At 46.5% G+C, this 20145-nt stretch overlaps 4 protein-coding genes across 4 annotated transcripts; 1 reads left to right on the top strand and 3 right to left on the bottom strand.

The window, feature by feature from the left end:
- Window positions 1–1600: 1600 nt before the first annotated feature.
- On the bottom strand, window positions 1601–5328 carry F4812DRAFT_467024 (uncharacterized protein). Its single transcript, XM_047938598.1, has 4 exons — window positions 4713–5328; window positions 3674–4660; window positions 2924–3637; window positions 1601–2716 (listed from the first exon to the last, which is right to left on the bottom strand). Exons 1-4 carry the CDS (start codon window positions 4738–4740, stop codon window positions 1893–1895), a joined length of 2553 nt encoding a protein of 850 aa, XP_047787095.1. The 5' UTR covers window positions 4741–5328; the 3' UTR covers window positions 1601–1892.
- F4812DRAFT_442017 (ATP synthase delta chain) lies at window positions 4987–6412 on the bottom strand. Its single transcript, XM_047935281.1, has 5 exons — window positions 6197–6412; window positions 6085–6114; window positions 5778–5931; window positions 5533–5711; window positions 4987–5453 (listed from the first exon to the last, which is right to left on the bottom strand). The coding sequence occupies exons 1-5, from the start codon at window positions 6305–6307 to the stop codon at window positions 5421–5423; spliced, it is 507 nt and encodes a 168-aa protein (XP_047787094.1). The 5' UTR covers window positions 6308–6412; the 3' UTR covers window positions 4987–5420.
- A 1331-nt stretch (window positions 6413–7743) lies between these two features.
- On the bottom strand, window positions 7744–9166 carry F4812DRAFT_442013 (uncharacterized protein). The gene is made up of 2 exons (XM_047935280.1): window positions 8928–9166; window positions 7744–8850 (listed from the first exon to the last, which is right to left on the bottom strand). Exon 2 carries the CDS (start codon window positions 8580–8582, stop codon window positions 8115–8117), a length of 468 nt encoding a protein of 155 aa, XP_047787093.1. The 5' UTR covers window positions 8583–8850; window positions 8928–9166; the 3' UTR covers window positions 7744–8114.
- Window positions 9167–10170: 1004 nt separating this feature from the next.
- Window positions 10171–10951, top strand: F4812DRAFT_462486 (uncharacterized protein; the record flags this gene model as incomplete). The annotated part of the gene is made up of 2 exons (XM_047938056.1): window positions 10171–10613; window positions 10678–10951. The coding sequence occupies 2 exons, from the start codon at window positions 10171–10173 to the stop codon at window positions 10949–10951; spliced, it is 717 nt and encodes a 238-aa protein (XP_047787092.1).
- Between the last annotated feature and the right edge of the window lie 9194 nt (window positions 10952–20145).

Below are 20145 nucleotides of genomic sequence, written 5' to 3'. Positions count from 1 at the left end.
GACCATAACCTTCTGCCGTGCGCACAGAGACATTCCGGGTTACCAGAGTACCAGAGCAAACTCGCTTCAAAACACGGGTCCCTGCTCCTCGCAATGAAGGCTGGGAACGCTGGGATTGGCACGCAATACTGAGCCTTTTTGTTTTCTCGGGTAAATCTAGATCTAGAGGAACCTATGACTTACGACCTACTATGTACAATGCTCTTAGCCATGTCTCCCTCTTATCTAGCCGTGTATGTTGATAGGGGACTTCAAGCCCGTATATAATGCGGGTATGCGAATGCTGTACATCGCAGTGTTTTGCCTCGCCAGGTAGGTACGCTAGAAACATCCAAACCCCGAGGTGCCTGTGCTTAAGTTACACGGCCGTGATAAAGATGACAGTGACAGTGACAGTGACGGTCGCATGTTTCATGTATTCAGAAGGAATATAACAATTTCAGGAACATAAGTTTTACTGTACCGCCTAAGCTACTTGAGAGTGCCTAGTGGGCAGTTCTGATATAACGTTGCATACGTAGCTGTAAATACAATTCCCAAGTCTATGTTGGAAGAGATGACCATAGGCTAGCCCCTTTACATGAGACGATACTGGTCACTTGAAGCAGATATAAACAAATAACATAGTGGAAATAAATACAATATACAAGTTCAATAGACACCATCCTTCTCACACAGAATGAAACAAACTCCGACACGACCCCTAAGATGGTGTTCACCTACGGTATTGTACCATGCCGTCGACTCTCACCACAGACACTCACTTTACACAGCGGGACGAAGAGACCATCATTTATTACTTCCGTTGTCTACATCAAGCACTACTTCTATTCATCCCCCCATCTGTTCCCTTCCCTCCTCTCCTCGCCCCTCCAACGTACATAAGTCTTCCTTAGGTACCTACATAGCATCAAATCGAGAGATCGTAGCGTTCCTCCGGCACAAAAGAAACCACGTACCGAGTCCACGGTACCCTTCCCCCCTAATCCGTATTTCTTCATTTAGAGTCTCTCATCTTTCATTTATGGATATATATACCTACCTAGGTAGGTACCTTGCCTAACCTTACCGACCTGCGTACTTGTACATACATACCAGGTGCCTAAGGTATCTAAGGTAAAGGAACCAAGTAAGGCAAGTGGCGTTAGTAGGGATGTATGTACACGCGTAAGTAAGTAAAGGTACCTACCTAACCTAAGGTATTAGTCAAGGTATAAAGTAAGGTAAGTGCGTAATACTACCGCGGTTAGGCGTGAGATGAACTTGATACAGACCTACCTAAGGTACCTAAGTAAGCAGTAGGATTTACCAAGTCCTATTCAACATGAAAATGAAAGCCTCGTCGTCGGTGAGCCAGTTCAGTTTCAGTATAGCTTAGGTACCTACCTTAGGGAGGTATATAGCTATGAGATAGCCGCCTCTCTCGGTTATAGGTAACGATGCTTCCTTACCTGAGTTAACTTGTGTTAGGAAGTCCAAAGTGATGCTATTCAATCACGTACTTCACGTAAATACTAATATAGGTAGCCGAAATCAACGCTCCCCAGACAAGTTACCACTAGAAGTTATAGTATTAATTCATATTAATTCCTATTAATTAAAGGCTGCAAAGAAGCCGAATACTGCTCTAACAATAACACCTACGCCTACCATATAGGCCGTTAAGCCATAGTCCCCGTCCCCGTCCCCAAAATCACCTACACTATAGCCTCATCTTACCCTACCCCGTGGGGCTACCTACCTAGGTAGGTAGTGCTCTACTATCCCCTCCCTCTAGTCCCAAGAACTGAATACTACCTACGTAACTACCTAGGTACCTAGCCGTTCAGCCTCGCCATCATCCCATCCCATCCTGTCCTGTCCTGTCCTGTTCTGTCTTGTCTTGTCTTGTCTTATTCAGCCGCCTGGGTCAAGTCCGTATTAATAACCAAATCATCTCTGCCCTTGAGATGCACGACGATCGTCACCCCTTCTATCCCCAAGTCATCACCATCACCACCCTCATCACCATCCTCTGCTTCTCCCCTCACCCCCCCATCCCCCGCCCCTCCCGTATACCCAACATCAGGCCCCCTCAGGGACGCCCTGGTAGACAACTCCGCCTTCAGCAGCCGGATCTCCGCCGTCAGCGCCAGGTAGCGCTCCTTCCAGCTGCAGTCGTGGTTCGGCGGCGCGATGGGGTTCGGCCGGTGAAGAAGCCGCTCGAACTCCGAAGTAGCAGTCGCTGTCGCAGTTGCGCCCGTGACCGCGACAGACGATACCCACCTCCCGTCTTCGAGTCCCGAGCCTGCTGCTGCTGCGGCGGCGGCGGCGCTCCGGCTTACGAACGCTGCTCGTCCATCGTCCGCGTTGCCGCCACCACTACCACCACCACCGCTACCACTACGTAAGATTCGCCGTGGCTGCAGAGGCGAATGGCTAGCGCGCGTCGTTGTCGCACTCAACGGAGAACGGCTACCCGTACGTACTGTGCGGGTGTCGTTTTGGGGGTAGACAGACAGATGATCGTTCTCGGGGCGGGCAGATCCGATCCGAGGCTGTTCATGCGCGACGCTAGAAGGGCGTCTGGAACTTTCTAGACTCTGCTGCGAGCGGGAGAGGTCCGAACGAGCAGGCGGAGGGCTGCGGTACGTGCTGCGCGAGTACCTGTTGGTATCTTCGACTTGGAGGTGTGCTGGACGACGTCTGCGGTGCGAGGATGGCTGCCGGTTTTCCGCTGGTGATGAAGTAGTGGTACCTGCTGTTGTTGCTGTTGTATGGGCACGCTCGTCAAAGCTTGCCCTAGACGACATATGTCGAGACGAATGATGATCCTGCTAGGATTCTGGTCTTTGGTGTTGCGTGATATGCAAAGCTGTTGGAGGAGATGGGGCAGAGACCCGTAGGACGTCGTGGCTTGAGTGAGCCGACAGGTTAGACGGACCATTTTCGGGGGCTTTCTCGCGAACTGGGCTCCGCGAATGAGTTCCTCTTCCTCCTCCCGAATTCATTATATTGACGTCAAGGGGACGCACGTAGTTCCCGGTGTCTATATGACGCAGTCTAGACCTGGCATCGCCTGCTTCTTTACTCGGCGCTTGTAACCATGATGGTGGGCTGAACACACGGCTTTTGGGTAAAGATGTTCTACTTTTGATGTCACATTTAGTTTGTTTCGCTCTCGCCGTATTTGATGTATCCGTTCTTCTAGGGGCTTCGCGATTTTCCGCGGCATACTCGCCTGCAATATCGTGCCCTCGATCGGTATGGGAAGCGTATTCGGTCTCGGTAGATCTGAACTCTTGGCATTTGTCCCTGGCGCCATATCCAGCCTCGTTGACAAGTTGACCCGCACGATTACTGTGTAGGTGCCGAGTTCCGTGGCTAGTATCACCAGCAATATGCTCTGAAATATGATAGGACGTCTGAGGGCCTGTCAAATGACGTCGATGAGCTATATCATCTAAACGCTGTAACGTATCTTTCCTTGGCTGCGGGTTCGTCGGATGAGCAATAGCAGCCTTGTTGGACACTAGCAATCTCCTGGCTGAGCCTGCGGACCTTTCAGCCTCTTCACTTCGGTGCAAAGCACAAGTGATACTATGCCGATACGGGTAATACCCGGCATGTGTTGCTCTACACATGGGGTCATCACATTCTACGTGGGTATCAGGTACTTCATGATCTTTGTTACCTATCTTCATGTCGGATATTTGGCAATGATAATGTCGGACACCTGATGACTCAGGAACGCGGCATCCCGTAGTTGGTTCTGCTTTCTCCTTATCGTCAACAACGAAAGGATTTTGCTTTATTGAGCGAATAGATGAACTCTCAGGTGGGGAGTCTAATCTTCTTGATGCATGATTATCCGTAGCTAAAGTCGCGAGTTGCGCTGTCTTATTGTCTACCCTTTTCCAGGTTCCGGGCTGTAGTTCAGCTGCATCATTGCCTTGAGCATGCGTATGAGATGACTGATACAAAGCCGTACTCTGAGCAGATCGATTATTGCTAGTCCTGTTAGACGACCGTGATTTTTTCCGTGATAGTCGCCCAGCCTCCGGGGTCAACAAGGTTTGTCTAGTATATTGTGCGTTATCTTGTTTAGTAGTAACATGGCTATGGTTGTGCGAAAACGCCTTATGCTCCTTTTCGGTGCTTGTAGGGACTTCGCACAGGCATTTTTCGCATAAACGATGGCGGCAAGATAAGCAATGAGTCTGCGACCAAGTTCGCGTAGAACAGACGTGGCAGATTCTGCAGAAGCGTCGAGGGCCGGCAGTCCTATCGCCTAAGAGAGAGAGGTCTTCATCGTCAGAAAACCAACCGGGTGGCCTCCTAATACCGTGCTGCTCAAATAATTCGCGGGCAGACTGGCGTTTCTCGGCTTCGGTAGCCGGATATGAGTTCTGAGAAAATGTCGACGCACTCGAAGCCCTTGATGCTATAGGGATATATTGTGGCGTAGTAGGCATGGATGTGATCGCCGGTGGAGAGGGGCCAAAATTCCAAGGCGAAGTCAAGTCATCCAATGCCGAGGGGTTGTACAGCCGGGTATTCGGACCTGTAGTGATATCGTACCTCGAACGCTCAAGTGCAAAGCCGCCAGGATAGTTTGGACGATAATGCTGACCCGATTGTGCAGGCCTCCGAATATTCTTAGTCAAGTTAGGGGTATTAACTGTTACGATAGGACCTTTATCATGGCCACTCCGGTCATGCTCCTGGCCAACAAGCGAATATGTGTGAGGACCGAGCCATGGCCGCGCAACGTGGAAATATGAACCCGAATGCCGTCCCTAGCCAATCAGTACGTATTTTCGTTCCCGAGCTATAAACTCCAAGTCCTCCGGTAACTCATGATGGGAATGAGTAAGGCGGTGAAGGCGGCGTATCCGTGACGAAACAGTTCCCCTCGGAATGGTTCTTTGGGCCAACGACGCTGGCTCGTAGATAGTGGATACATTTGCGCTCGTTTGGGGGTCACCCCATGAGCAGATTGACATGTTTTGAGAGCTAAGATGTTGATTTGAAAATCTATGACTAACAGTAAGAATTGGCCCACGGCAATGGAGTTGCCACTATAATAAAATAACCAATACTCGATATACCCGTGGCGATCGTTAGTTAATAGGGATATGGAGAGCTCAGGTTGAACACGGGCTATAAGCTGAAGCTGGATAAACTTAGATGGTAGCTTAGATGGTATAGAAAATTATATGATTTTAACTTTGAACCCCCGACAAGAAGTAGTAAGGAAGCAAGAGTAAGGCAAGAGATAAAAAAGGCAAGCACTGATACGAATAGAGGAAGGCGCCAGAACGGGTGGTCGACCTTTAAGCATGTTCAATTCGTGCTATTAGGCGTCTTGGTAGTAAGGAGCATGTTTATGATATACAGATTGCCATTGAGGTTTCTCTCCCTCTCCTCTAAGGTATGATCTATTTGAGAACAGCTTGCAGGCTCTCCAGAACCTGTGAATATGTTAGTATTTACCTCTTATTTTCTTATTTGAAATGCGACCTGAATTATGAAATAATATTTATGACATACCTCTAGCTCAATCTTGGCCTCTGCAACGTCCTGCTCACTTCCGCCACCGTTCGCAACCTTTTGTGCTTCGGCGATCTGGGCCTTGACAGCTTCTGCGCTGAAGTCCTCGAGGGGGAAGCCCTCGACAGCGTTGATGCTCAAAACCGAGTTAGGCTGCACGACGGCAAAGCCACCAGAGACTATTATAGAATGATATTTAGCATTATATCCTGGTGCCGTATTTCATCATTCGTCATATCACGTACGGAAGAATTGCTTGCTGCTACCGCTCTCCTCAACGACCTCGACCAGACCTGGCTTCAGTTGCTCAATTGATGGCACGTGGTTGGCAAGTACACCCATTTCTCCAGACTCGGCGGGGATGTTGACTTGGACAACATCTTGGGACTTGTATATAGACTATTGCGGGAATTAGCTAGCTATTTATATACCTAATGCATATACCAGGTCGTATTCGCAGCGTGCGCTAATTAAAACTTGGTGGTCCTGATGGTAATAATTCGAGGACTATGCGATAGATCATGCGATACGGCGGGGACTCGACTCTCATACCTGGTGAGGGAGGGATAAGCTCAGCTTGATCTGTGGTGAGAGTTAGCAAAAAAGACTTCAGCACACGAAGAAATTCGGAATGAGAGGAATGAGAAGAATGAGAAGAACAAACCTTGTCGGATACGGCTTCAGCGTAGGTCCTTCGCTGAAGGGGCTGAATGGGTAGCCGCATAGTTGCGGGACGAGCCCTGAGGGCTGCGCGAGCGACGCGGAGAGTGTTCATGATGACTAGTGCTGCCAATTGAGGAATACGCAACCAGGGCGAGCTCACGATGAACGTTGACTGGAAGCAATTTCGAAGTTGTCGGGCCTTCGGTAGAAAGTCAAGACTAGCCTTGTTTGGTATAGTGTCTCACGTGATCTTGAGATTGAGATACCTAGGTACACATAGCCGTACACTCTAGGCTAGATCACGTGACCAGAAGCTTGGCCACCAGGGCCTTGATTCCCCTTTCACAACTACCTACCTATATAAAAGAGTCTCTAATATTTCGACGGAGTTTTTTGCCGGATCTCAGCTGTATGTCTGTTGAGGGGTCGATCGTTTGTTTTTACGACTTCGCCCCGTTCTCCCCTATCGCCAGCGACTGGCAGACCTCTTACTTATCCCAGCAAAGCTCCGGAGTCTAGAAGGAAGGGAAGCCATACTGGCTTTACTCGCTCTTTACGAAAGCGACTCAGAAGTTGAACGACCTGGGCTTGACAAGTCACATTGCTCATGCCGGAATAGGGGGAAAGCCCCGTAAGTGCACGATTCTACCCCTTAACACACAAGGATCTTGCTAACCTAGGTAATTAGGTCACAACTGCACGTGTACCAATGCAAGAAAAAGAAGTTGCCATTTACAGAATTCTGCTTTTTTTGTAATATTTGGCTAGACGACTATGGAGCTTGGGAGCAGGACTGTTTATCTCATCTAAGAAAGCAGGACCGCCTACCGGTAGAGCTGAGTTGGCAGAGAGTGGGAGGCACATATCTGTTCGCACGGCCAACCCTGGCAGACCACATGCCCTGACGGGCGCTGCCGCGGCAAGTTCGAGGACGCGGACTCCTTCTACGGTCACATGTATGACATACATACATCGGATCCCCAAGCGGTTGCTTATAACATTGGCCCAGAAAGACCGCAAAATGAATGTCAGTGATGATGACCTCGGAGTCGATCACCCGGCGGCGACGTCAACCCTGATCTCCATGTGCTGTGGCCATCGTATCGGCAGTGCCGGGATTTTCTAGACACTCACAAGATCCGTACGGGGAGTTTATGGGACCTCTTCCAGTCTTTAGAAATTTGACGGCTCTCTTCCGTGTCTCGCCTGACATGCCGCTGCATCATGCAGAACTGCCTGGGGCGAAATTGGAATAGCCAAGACATCGGTTGGACATGTATACTATCTAGGTAGCTTAACACAAAGCCATGCACACATGGAACATTAATCTATCATAAAATGTATTCGCAATTCTCGACGCAACACCCTTGTTTGTCAAGCGGTGCCCTAGCTGCGGATTTCCACGTTCTCTCTGGCAGACCCAGTGATGCTGCTGAAGCGCTATATGAAGTATTAAAGATTTCGAGGCGCATTATAGGGCAGGGCCCCTATATTCTAACAGGATCCGTTTTCCGTTAAAAGAACATTATATCAAGGTTTAACTTGTGTGGTTTACTATACCGCTACGATTCCATGGCACAGTGGACCTTGATAGTATGTCTGAAGTGGCCATGATGATACATGATATAAGTACTCATGAGCTTCTAGGATCATGTTCAGCGGCGGAGGAATAGAAATACGACTATAACTAGACACTTTGTCTACTAACCTAGTGACTATGTATCAGCTAGCACCTGCACATCCTTGATAACACCATACCGCTAGAGACATCGTAATAACATTAATAGTTGTTAGACTCAATTTTGTTGCAGTGTCTTTATATTGCTAATACGTTTTTTTTTTCTCTTTGAACAATCAGTAAGAATAGTGTCAATTAGCGACTGCCTGTTTAGGCCTACGCAATCTTGAAGCTCAGCTATTCAAGCTTGCTGTCGCCCATTTGGTTGAAGCCACTGTTTGAGGAGGCCCAGCCAGACAGGACCCAAGAGGGTGAAATAAAATTGGCACCTCACATTCATCAGCGCATCTCTTGCCCTCATCACCTCAATTTCTTGTAGTCTCCCAAGGCTCGCTTCTAGCTCACAGATAGAAAGGTCGACGATCACATCAGTATAGCCGAAAGGCAGTTGGAACTGCCTGGACAGGTTACGGACGTCCTGCCATTTCTGGATGGCTGATCCAGGTTGCTTACCCACATGTTCAGTAATTGCAATACCTAAAGAAACTGAAATACGATCCATCCACCCGAGCCGGCCACTTGTCTCTAATTCTTGGTACATGGATTGGGTTTTTTGACAGCCATGCCAGGCCTTCCCAGACAATAATTGGCGAATACCCCCGGTGAGATGTGCGTTTGTTAATGCGAGTCGAATGCGGGCCCCTGCCATGCCTCCAACCTTGGTATGGCCCTGCTTTCTTCTCCGAGCTCACACATGACGGCCGCCAGATGAGCAAGGGTCTTGCTGCTTAGGCTACGGACAGTAGATAAGACATCGTAGGCCTCGTGGAAACGGTTTTGGAAACGGTAGACCATGCCATAGATTGGTTCTATAACTTCCTTCTGGGATTTCTCAAACGTCGAAGCGAATAAAGGTGTAAACTGCGAGAGTGCCGCGTGGGTCGATGGAAGATCATCACGTCGGATGCACTCAAGGGCTTTTAGTACGGCCAAGTCGGCCGAGAATGCGTTAGAACGCGCGTCTTTGATTGACAGGAAATCAATGAGTGCTAACTCCTCGATTGTGTCCTAAATCCGACCTCAGCTTGCCTAGTTACGGTCTGACGCAGATTTCCAGCGCGACTCGGCCAATAACCAACCCAAAACGGAGGTTGCTTGGGGACGAACCTCCTCCTCAGTCCCATCGAGTGTGACGATATCTGATTGTCGAAAATTCATAGGGTTTTGTCTATCATGCGTATAATAGACTTGCGAGATCCTGCACCTTTTGCTTGAAAATGTAATGACGGTGACCTTAAATAAAATAAGCAAAAAGCAAAACAAGGAGTGTCGAATATGGAGGTGCGGGGTGTAGGGACTTACGGAAGTTTCCCGAGGAGAGTCCCTCATATCCTTAAATCTCATCATAAGCCATGCGCATGTGGCGTAAAACTCAGTCCAATAGACAGTGTCATCCTGAAGGTCGTGATCGACTGCATTGAGGCATTTAAGATCCACGGACTCGCCGTCACGAGGATATAGGATAAAGGCCGTTAGAAGGGACCTGATTTTGCCATCAGGGAACCTAGCTTTCGCATTAACTAGTCTATACACGAGCCAGTTTACCGTGATGGTCCACGAATGCGTCCGTAGGTTACTTACTCACTCATATCCCATGGGCCACATTCTTTTACAGTTTTGTTGGAGTCAACCCCCGAGGAGCCGACTGAACAGCTTAATAGGTACCGGATACCTTCTACCACCATATGCGCAATGTGGAAATTAGTATGATCACCATAACTAATGACATCTTCAATGAATCGTTCCAAATCTTGGTTCTGAATTCCCAGCTTGTCCTCGGGTAACGGTTCAAAAAGTTTGGGACCTCCATCGTCAGGTGTTCCGGTGGTAAAGTCAATGCGGGTACGCCGAAAATTATACTTAGCCAGATCCGTCTCACTGACACATGTGAGATTGAGCTCGTTGCGTCGGAAACGTCTCCAAATTTTCCTGGTGATGGTCTGGACAGATTGCGCGTCCGGGTCCTCCTTCTGAGTTGGTTACGACATTGTGGAAGATGGGTTTGTAGGCCGTGCAATAGACTTGTAAGAGGGGTTGATGTGCAAGGGAGAAGATGCGAATGAGTTGGAAGGAAAGTTGTAGGAGGGAGATAGCTACCTACCCAGGTATATAATATAGACGTAGGTACAGGGGAGATCTGTCGGTCAATGGAATGCTGCCTAAGGTTGACGATCTTGCAACCCGCACAGACCCCGCAAACACCGTCCCGTCCGCCTCGAGCACAAAACTCTGATAAGATGGATGTAGACGATGAATCTGAAGGGATGCAGGCTACTTCGTCCACTTCCTCGGTCGAGCAACCATCACCCGAATCGACAGGTCAAGAGGGCACAATGCCGAGTGAACAAGAGGTGGTCGTCAATGGCATTTTATCTGGACGACTCACGAGGAGCCATTCTGAAGATGCCAATTCCGTAGCATGGAAACCCACTCAAAGGTCATTTACAGCCAAAAACAAGAATGGCGAGAAGTTATTCACTGCCGTAGTAGACGGGATAGTGGAAGTTTCTGGAGTTGAGTTCCTTAGTTTAACTATGGAGATGAAAAAGGGGAATCGTTACTCTAGTCCAGATTACGCAGCAGCTTTGCAAGCGCAAGAAGCGTGCCAGATGGCCGCAGCGGTTTGCAACTTGCCAGAGGAGAAAATTGAAAAGCTACGAAAGAGTAGCCGGCTAGGAAGGTATGAGAACCCCCCTTTGCCTAAACCCAAAGTTTCCGTGGCTAACATTACCGAATCTTTGTAGGCATGTTACGGTTGGGATCAACAGGAACGAATACTGGTTTGTCATATTGGAGTACTCCGCAGCCTGGGCCGACTACATCCGTGGCAAACAAGCAGCTTTCTCAGGGTTGGCCAAAATCACAAACTTTGGTCCCCACATGGCACACAGTAAGCCACAAATGGATGAGTTCACAATAATCACGGATGCCCTCTCTGAGGCAGCAACGGAAGACAATCTTGAAGGGTTCGACGACGACGTACCTGGAGAGTCCGCCGACGAAGGAATGACTGGATAGTCCCCCCGGGAATACGAGGCTTGGAGGTTCTGATACATCCATTTTTCATTCCTTTCACCTACTTGTAGATGCTCCATGGGAATGCCCTCATCCGCGATAAGGTAGCCGTTGCTGAAATGCCATGCCGATTTCCCTAGTAATACCCTGTCGCGGAGTGTCAAGCAAGCATAAGCAGTATCGCTTTTCCAATATACCCCTAAATGGATAATCTGTCAATTTATACATTGCTAGGAGTCTAAAAGATATTTCGTCTTCTAGAACGCCTTAAGTCTATATGTTGGTGTGCGAATATTCGACCTATCTGAATTCTATCCAATCTTGTCTTGCCGGTACCATATTTTGTATGATGCGTGAATCCATATGGCATGATAAATTCCTAGGCTGAGAGTTGCTATCTTGTTTTCGGGTAGGATGGATAGGACGGTAACAAACGCCACCACTTCTATGGTTAAAAGCAGCAAGCTTGGAATCAGGTTCTTTACTGTAGCCACGGCAACATGCAGTGACTGTGCTTCGTTTATATCAGTGTTATTTGTAAATACTCCATATAAAGAGACTGACCTCGAGAGAAAAGATGCAGAAAAGGCTACAGATTGCAAAGCGGTTTGACCAAGTGTGAAGCCAGAAGCGCAGGTAACTAGAAAATGAGCTGAGTAACACCATGAGAGCCTATGTCCATGAAAACAGACTGAAAACCACAACGCACGAATGGCTGTTTGAGCCAGTAGGATGGCCGTGGTTAAAAACAGAAGTTTCATAATTGCTGGTCGCTCTAAGATGTATGAGTGTTGAGAGACGAGGATATGCTACAATATATTTGCCCGGGACAGAAAGGAACGTGCGGGCGAGAGCCAATTTATACAGGAGAGGCCTGGATGTTGGAATATGAGGTGACTACCACACTATGCGGTCCTATACTATCTTAGGTACCTACCTACTTACCATGTACATATATATCTGGTCTTCCGCCCGCCTACTAGACTTTCTCCTGGACTAATACACCTTATCCTATTCCCTCACATTTGTCTCACCTCAACACTGGGGGTCATGTTATGGGACCAAACGCCTATTTTCTAATAGGAAGGTCTATCAGTCTTGTTAGTATCAACTCAGAAGTCTTACCGAACCATTCCATGGCGGCCTCCTGGATTTGTAATTATCCGTTCTAATAATACTATTTCATATGCGGCTTTTAGGGATTCGTTACTTCTATTGTTCTATTTAGCTTCTGGGACAGATTGGGTGCTTTTTCTATTGGAGCAATCGAAAGATTGTTTGGGCAAACCGTGAAGATATTGTTTAGCTCAGTCACCATACCCAAAGACACGGAGTCAATATTTCTGTACGAGTTCTTTTGAATATACCGTGTTCAGCTATATTGCTACGTCAAGCTGCTCTACTTGCTTCGGAATGGGCAGGTCTTCTGAAAATTCAATATATGACAGATGGGTGACAGGCTAACACATGGGGCTCTAGGAACGAAAATAGAATGAATACGAGTCTATCAAACAATGTATGTCGGTGACCAACTCAATAGTGTGTTATACATTCAATGTAGATCTATCATATAGGTACCTAAGTAGGTATCTTAGGTGGCTGTGGGAGAAAGCTATCTACCCAGGTAGTCAATGACCAATCTACAGTGGGAGTGGCTCTGCTAACATAATACTATACGATATTGCGCAGAGGTCCTGTTCTCTCTATAAATAAACAGCTGCTCCCCCCACGATCAGACTTGGGACTCTCTTCTCTCTTTTTATCTTTTCCAGTATGATCAACCCTTCTTGAACTTCGACCTAGAATCAACTTTCAACCTATCACCTTACATACCTAGCATCAAAATGTCAAGCAACACTTCGGCCACCTCTATACCCAACTCGGAATGCGTGCAACTCATTAATACGACAAATTCCTCTCTCGATAAATATGAGTCCGTTAACCACCGACCTGAAGAAACTGTACCTATGATTGGCATTACTACATCTGATGGTTGTTGTACATCGTGCAACGAAGAGCTACATCTCTTAACAAAATAATCACTTTGGCAACTATCATGTATAAGGTGTCGCATTTATAGGTGTCATGACCTCGTTGGGGGGTATATAAAATCGTTCTGAAGGGGCCAAGGAGAGATACTTATCGTTACATATACTTATCACAATTCCTTTGTTACTACATATGAACATGTATATTACCTATACTTACTGATAAACCTTATTCAAATCTTTGACATCGAACTTGATTCCAGAGTGGATATCTATCACGAGGCATCCTATAGGATAGGAGGGAGTAAAGGGGTTGTTTCATGAGGGACCTAAGTTGTAGCTACTTGGTCTAAAGGCATATATTCACGCATCTAGCCTTTGTGTTTCCTATGTAATATGTATCATCGTCCTTCGTTCGTCGCGTGGCTTGAGTTATATACACAATACGACTCCTGACGAGATCATTGTGATAGTAAGTGCGTCTGATCTGTATGACACAGACAAACTTGCTTATCACACCCTCCTTCTGGTGTAAATAAATGTCCTACTTCTAGTGGTTTACGGAGATGACTCCATTAATAGCGGCAACACTGTCGATCAAGAAGGATTAGTTGCTCCTTTGAGTCTTCTCGTATCCTACCAAAGTGTCACGAGAACTACTACGCCCTTTGGAAGGTAACTAGCCCATAAGGACCTTACGCTTATTCAGACATAGAAGGTCATAGAAAACTTGAGCGCCTTTCCGCCTGCTCGTCAAGGGTCAGGATCGGGAATGGCCTCACTAGTATTAAATTTCCTTCAACAAGGTCGTCTCATACCAGCCCCTGTTTATTGCTCTGCTTGTGATGGTTAATAAAAGGGTAGATCTCCGAGTGCAACCCACATACCACATAATATTGCGCTCTTGCAAGCGCAGTCATACGTCGTTTTATGGGCCTGCGCCCCCAGAGGATAGAATCCCGCCAGTATGTCGAGGGATCATCTAGAACGAAGCATGGGGGAGCTGTTTGGGATAGGGTAGACTTCCTAGGAAGTCACCTTTTGCAATAACGCGAGGCGGTGCCCCTTTAATTCAGGGATAAATGCATGATAGTCCATAGAGTGTAAATAAAAGTGAAGAGCTAAAAGAACGACTTCCTAGGAAGTTGTTTGACGTGAACTACTGACAGGAATGCTATATACAATACTCGCACGTCTCGGGCCGAAGGCTTTTCAGATGTGAGGGTTTATAAAAATGCTTCTTTCCCCCCTCGCAAACGGCGAGCATCGTACCCCTATCTCAAAATACTAAACCCAGCTTTTGGCCAACCTTCTATTCAAAATGATAGTTTCTCCTAAAGAGCATTCATCTCGTCCTTGTTTGGAACAGCAACGGCCAGGGGGTAACATGGCAGGAACAACCATCTTAAGATCTCCAGAGACACCTCCTCCTGGATCTCCAGTCGTTGGTATCGCTACCCCTGAGACATGTACGAATCTGCCTCTTACTAGCAAACACGTCTCCTCGGGGATACCGGAGCCACCCTTTATCGAACCTCTGACGCCTGCCAGGACATAATATGAATTTGTCGAATCAGTAGCGTCTTATGCACATCTCCAGTTGCTCTTTGATAAGCTTGCGGATGCTTTAAGCGTACTCGTGAGCTCCGAGATAGCGAAAGCCTTCTTGATCTCACGTCCCCTTCCTGTCCGCAAGCAACTATGGAGTGTGGTCGAGAAGCTCTATCATTGTTGCTCCGAGTTATGTCTAAATACGTAAGACGGATCCGAAGACATATTAGGATCACATTTCAAATATTCCTCCTTCCAGTCCACCGGCGAAATTGGGGAGCATAACGACGAGTCAGATAATGAAGCTGGAGACCACACGGAATCTCATGGAAATCTCTAACAAAAGTTTCATAAAAATTTACCTATTTTATAATTATATTATTCAATTTTAGATTATGTTATATACTTTTTAGCGAGTTGGCGGTTTTGGGCATATGGCCCACTGTAATTCGGGCAAAACCCCCACCTTATTAGTCATCGGGCTGCCCTCCCAGCCTTTCGCACAGGGAGTGCCACACACACCCAAAAAGACAGCCCCCGACAGCCACACCTCACTCGAAACTCATGATATGATTTTCCTAAATCTCCGACTCCCTTTTGCTTCTCTTTTCTTTTTTATGTCGTAATGTGCGACATTAGACAGTCTAGACAGATCTAATGTCTACGTCAATATACTTAATATTATTCAACGACTAAGACCTTGTCTTGTCTTAATAAGATGTTCCGAAGGAGAAAAAAAAAGAACAGTCTAAAAAATGTATAAGTCAATCAAATTGTCTCCCTTTATACCATACTAGCGGCGTCGCTGTCAAAACGTGGCGATTTGGATCTAAAGAGAAGTAATTCTTTGTCGGAGTGAACTTTGCCCTGCCAAGCCAAGTGAGACTGAATCGCGTGCCAGCGTTGATGATGGAATCTTGGGTGTACACAAATTGTACGACGACATAAGCATTCAGTATGCCTGAATACGTAGCTGTACCCAAAGTTAGACCAAGAGAAATTGTGCAGGTGATCTCTAACTTGTGCGCTAATCTGCTGAAGGGTGGTGTTGATTCAAACTCGGCGGTATTGCAGCATTGCATTATTGCATCATTGCTCGATGTGTGTGTGGTTCACGAACCACTTCCGAATCTACTTCTAGCACGAGGTATTTAGTGTTACTCAACTAGGGCCCCAGGGCCCCGAGACCCCCAAATCGTCGTTAGACCCTGGAGGATCGAGCCCTCTTACATGCAAGCGGATGTTACACATTTATCAAACATCACGAGTGAGGGGATATACTCTATAGTACCGCATGAATGAACACGCGAACCGTCAACGGAGAATTGGCCAAGCTAGGTTTAGTATTTTCAACCACGCGCTGATACCGCCCTTTTAGTAGCAATAAGCTCGATGGGCAGTTTGGAATGCGGGGTCCTCGAAACTAGCATCTGCATATATAGTATACTACTACTACTACTATGGGGATCTCATGGGCTAGGCTAGATGGGGGATTTGATCCTCCTTAGCCATACATCCATGCTGGCCATACCATGTAGCCGAAGGGGCAAGATCACAAGTACGAAGGGTTGGCCTTGCATCGCGCGCCGCTACTAGTCTGGTCACCAACTAGACAGAGCAAGAAAAGCAACGATGGACAGAATGGTGCTGCTTAGGCAGTGTTCAACCCGTCAGCTAAAATATGGAAAACAACAAAGCAACGAATAGAGTTTCGCAAGGTAACTAACTGTCAGGCCACCCGTCAGCCCGTCTAAAGAAGATCAACCCTCTTTCATCCTGAAGGGGGATTGGGGGTCTATATCCGCCTTATACGCCGTACAATAGCACTAGCGACAAGCTTTTCGATTGGCGGGAAACAACAATGGGATTTGGAGAAGCGCGCAAGGTTTTGTCAACTCCCCATCACGTCAACTAGGTAAGCTGCTAAGGTGCCCGAAAGATTCACATGTCCCAGCAGCGTAGAACCAACACGTGTTCCACGATAGCTGCACTCCAATTTCTCTCAGAGATCAACGACGAGTATAATAAGGTGAACCCGTAGTGGGTGTCCAAACTTCTCTTTCTGATGTCAGAGAGCATGATGGTGTAAGTGATAGAGTTACATATGAGGCAAGCGAAGAAGCGAAGAAATCCACATGTCATTGACGATTTACTTCTATTGTTCCGAGCACCCGCGAGTGTGGCCCGAATTAGGTTGCGTGCTGCAGCTTGCGAGCGTGCTGCGTAACGGTACCAAATGTCATGCTGAACGCAGGAGGGCAATGTCGAATCGATACTCGACGAATCATAAATTTGCTTCGAGCCGGGGCAACGGATCTGAAATGTATCCCCTACTGTCCTGCACTGTACAACATACCTCTACCTCTTACATACCTACCTACCTACCTAGTACACTAGAGGTCTCCCTCCCTGAAAGTCTCTTCCCCCGCTGGACAGTTGTCACAGCTCTGACAAACGAGTTCGTCACCGTAGGGCTCATTATCTTACGTCTTACGTTTCCTAGGATTTGTTTACTTTGGTTTGGGAAGAGCCGGGACGAGACTTAGTAGAGAGAACCTTAAGATTTCGTAAAATCTACGAGAGTTCACCGCCTGTCCGGGCGAACCAACCTTTATGTTTGCATTTCGCTACATAGGAGATTATGCAATGATACGATACACATAAGCGTCCAAGTTTGGCGTACCTACATTCTACCTACATTGCCTAGCATAATTATGGTTAGGTAGGTAGTTAGTATAGCTACACTACATAGTACTATGTATAGAGAAAAAAAAATTGCTGAAAGTACGGAGTATCATTGCACAACTTTCGGCATAGGCGAAAGGAGGGTGGGTTAGACGACAAGCTCATTATACGGTTGCATCCGGATTCTTTATCTACATTGGATCTTGATTAAAGAGTCTTCTAGATACCTATTCTATAGTAAGAAACGATTGGGGGAAAAGCAGAATGTCGTAAGAATCCGGCAATCCATCCATTCATTTCAAAGGAAATGCTTACAACCACAAAGGAGAGAAATAATAAAAAGTAAGAAATTAAGCGAAAAACAAGGTATTATTCATATTAACTCATTGTGATGAATACCTTAGGTACTCACCTCCTAATGTACTATAGTTCGTTAATGTAGTCGTCAATAGGGGTTTCATTACGGACACTGTGAACTTAAAAAAAGTATGAGAGGTTTTTTTCAAAAAGGGGATGATACTCTTGGTAGGTATTATTCTCCCCAACGGACCAACAATGAAAAAGTTTTTCTAGCCTGCAAGTACTATGTAAGAAATTTGCATGATTTAGTCTTTACATAGTAGATCAACTAGACTTGTAATGTACACTAGATAGCCGACGAGTCCAGTTTCACTATCTATCGGAGCGACGTAGTGCGCGAAATTAAATCGAAGGAGAAAAAAAATTGCTAGTTCCAAAAGTGGCTCACCGGCGGCGATCGAGTAAAACATACGGGATTACTACATACGGATCTATAGAAGGTAGGTAATTTCAGCCCGGGGAGTTCATGTACGGCGTACTTCGTACAGCTTTAACAAAAATAAGGAGATATTACTTGCAGGTCTAGATGCGCCCGGGCATTTTTACTTTATTTTACTTTTTCCAAGAGCGGCCTCGGCCTCCCCTGTACGACCACCCACGCTGGTTCGTGCCTGCTGTGCTATGCTATGTTATGCCATGTATTACCTATTTGATGTACTGCAATTTTCCAGCAATAGCCCAAGTCGTAATGCATATGTACATACATTCAGATAGACACTTGGATGCGGAAAAGCGAAATCGGCATTATACATTCGGTAGGTATTCCCATTGTGCTGGGAAAGGGAATACTACACTAGGGAAATCAGGATCGAAGAGCCTACCGATCCGGCGTAAATTCAGGTGTCGTCAATTCATCTATTCGTAATAAATCGAATCATTAATCAAATTGAAATATAGGTACTTAACATACCAGAATTCAGCATATTATATACGTGATTCAATTCAATGCTGAGACAGCGTATAAGTACCCTGGCAGCCTAGGTAAGCACATGTCTTACTTGGGTAGGTAAGGTCTACCTACAAGAGGCGTGTAAAATAAGGAATCTGTGACTGTCTTATAATAATCCGCTAGGTAGTTATCCAGAACCCAGGCTATGTAAGTAAGCAAGTACCTACCATCAACACACGTTACTTTACCACCTACGACCGCCTCGTTCTTGAAGTCCTAACCGGGGGTTTCTCGGTGATGAATGGCTGCCGGGCTGGCGCTGATGCTGCACGGATAAAAAAAGACTGAATCAAAGGCGAAAGAAACCAGGGTACCTCGTCCTCGTAGATCCCCGCCCGTAATCCACGTTCAAAGCCAAGATTCCAAGCCTTCATTATCCGCCACTAGCAGCAATCATTCCCACATCATCATCACAGTCTGATCGCGCACGGTGTACGAACCCTCGGTACGTTCCACTGTAGATCCACTACCTATGTAATACGTACCTTCAGTACCTCAGATACTTACATGAGGGTAGGTGCCTCGGGGGAGTCCCCACTATGCTAGGTACTTTCACTATGTACTTCAAGGCAGGTTTTTTTCTTTCTTTTCTTTTCTTTTTTTGCTAGGTTTGATACAATATTCACTTGTTCATTAGCTCTAACTAAACTCAAATGACAGGCACTGTGCAACCAGAGTACAACAGTGACCTTAGCGTCTGATGCCACATGAGAAGTTGCCATTTGCCTTTTTTTCTCTCTACTATGTAACTTTTCATAATGTACTATACATTGTAATTTGTATAGAATAATATGTATGGTACCTAGGTAAGGACCAGTTAAGTTGTGCAGGACCTACCGCCTGTTTCTAAGATTTGGATTCCCAGTCGTTTTCCATTTCCCATTCCCACCGCTCCAGTGCTTCAGCTGCAGCGTTGCTTTTGTATTACCTACTTCGTACGGTGGTGATCAAATCTTTTTTTTTCTTCTTTACTTCCTGGCTTGTAGCCTAGTAGTTTCTTTAGTCATTCTAGCACTATCCTAGAAGTACCCACACACGCAAACAAAACCACCACCAAAAACGCAGGACCAGATCCCGTAACCTTTAGTTCATCCTCATAGGGTCTTCCCTTCCCCGTTTTTTAGATTCCTAAATCCTGAATTCTCATTTTCCCATTTTATCGCCTCCTTCTCCCACTTCTTACTGAGACTTCTTATTTCCAGTAGTTCTCGTCCTTGAGTCCTTGGGTTCAAGGGCTCGGACTTCACTGCCTCTTGGCCTTCTTGGAACCTCTGCGATTCAACTTTGGTACTTGATTCACCCAATACCAATATTCCATTTTCGTCTCCCTAAGGACACACTCACGGCAGACGGCAACGCCTCGACGTCATATTTTAGTCAAGGCCAAGAGTTTTCCAAGACCCCTAAGCCTTAACACTCAGCCGAACCAATTTTATCTGCCGTTCGAGGGAGGTAGATTTTTTATTTATTTTTATTGCTTACATCTATCGGTTTACTCTGTCTCGGAGTTCATAATACATCTAACTCAATACAATTGCCACCCACTTAAAACCTCGACTTACCCTCATCGACTACAACTACTTCTTACCTTGACTGCTTCTTTCAAGGAGAAAATCCGCAGCAACCCTTTCGAACCTTCTCCAATACCTTCAACCGCGAACTTG

This window comes from Daldinia caldariorum, assembly GCF_022478825.1.
Source record: "Daldinia caldariorum strain CBS 122874 unplaced genomic scaffold F4812scaffold_18, whole genome shotgun sequence".
In the NCBI taxonomy this organism is placed as follows: domain Eukaryota; kingdom Fungi; phylum Ascomycota; class Sordariomycetes; order Xylariales; family Hypoxylaceae; genus Daldinia; species Daldinia caldariorum.
Note: the sequence above shows the minus strand (reverse complement) of the source record. Positions and strands in the feature narration are given on the sequence as shown.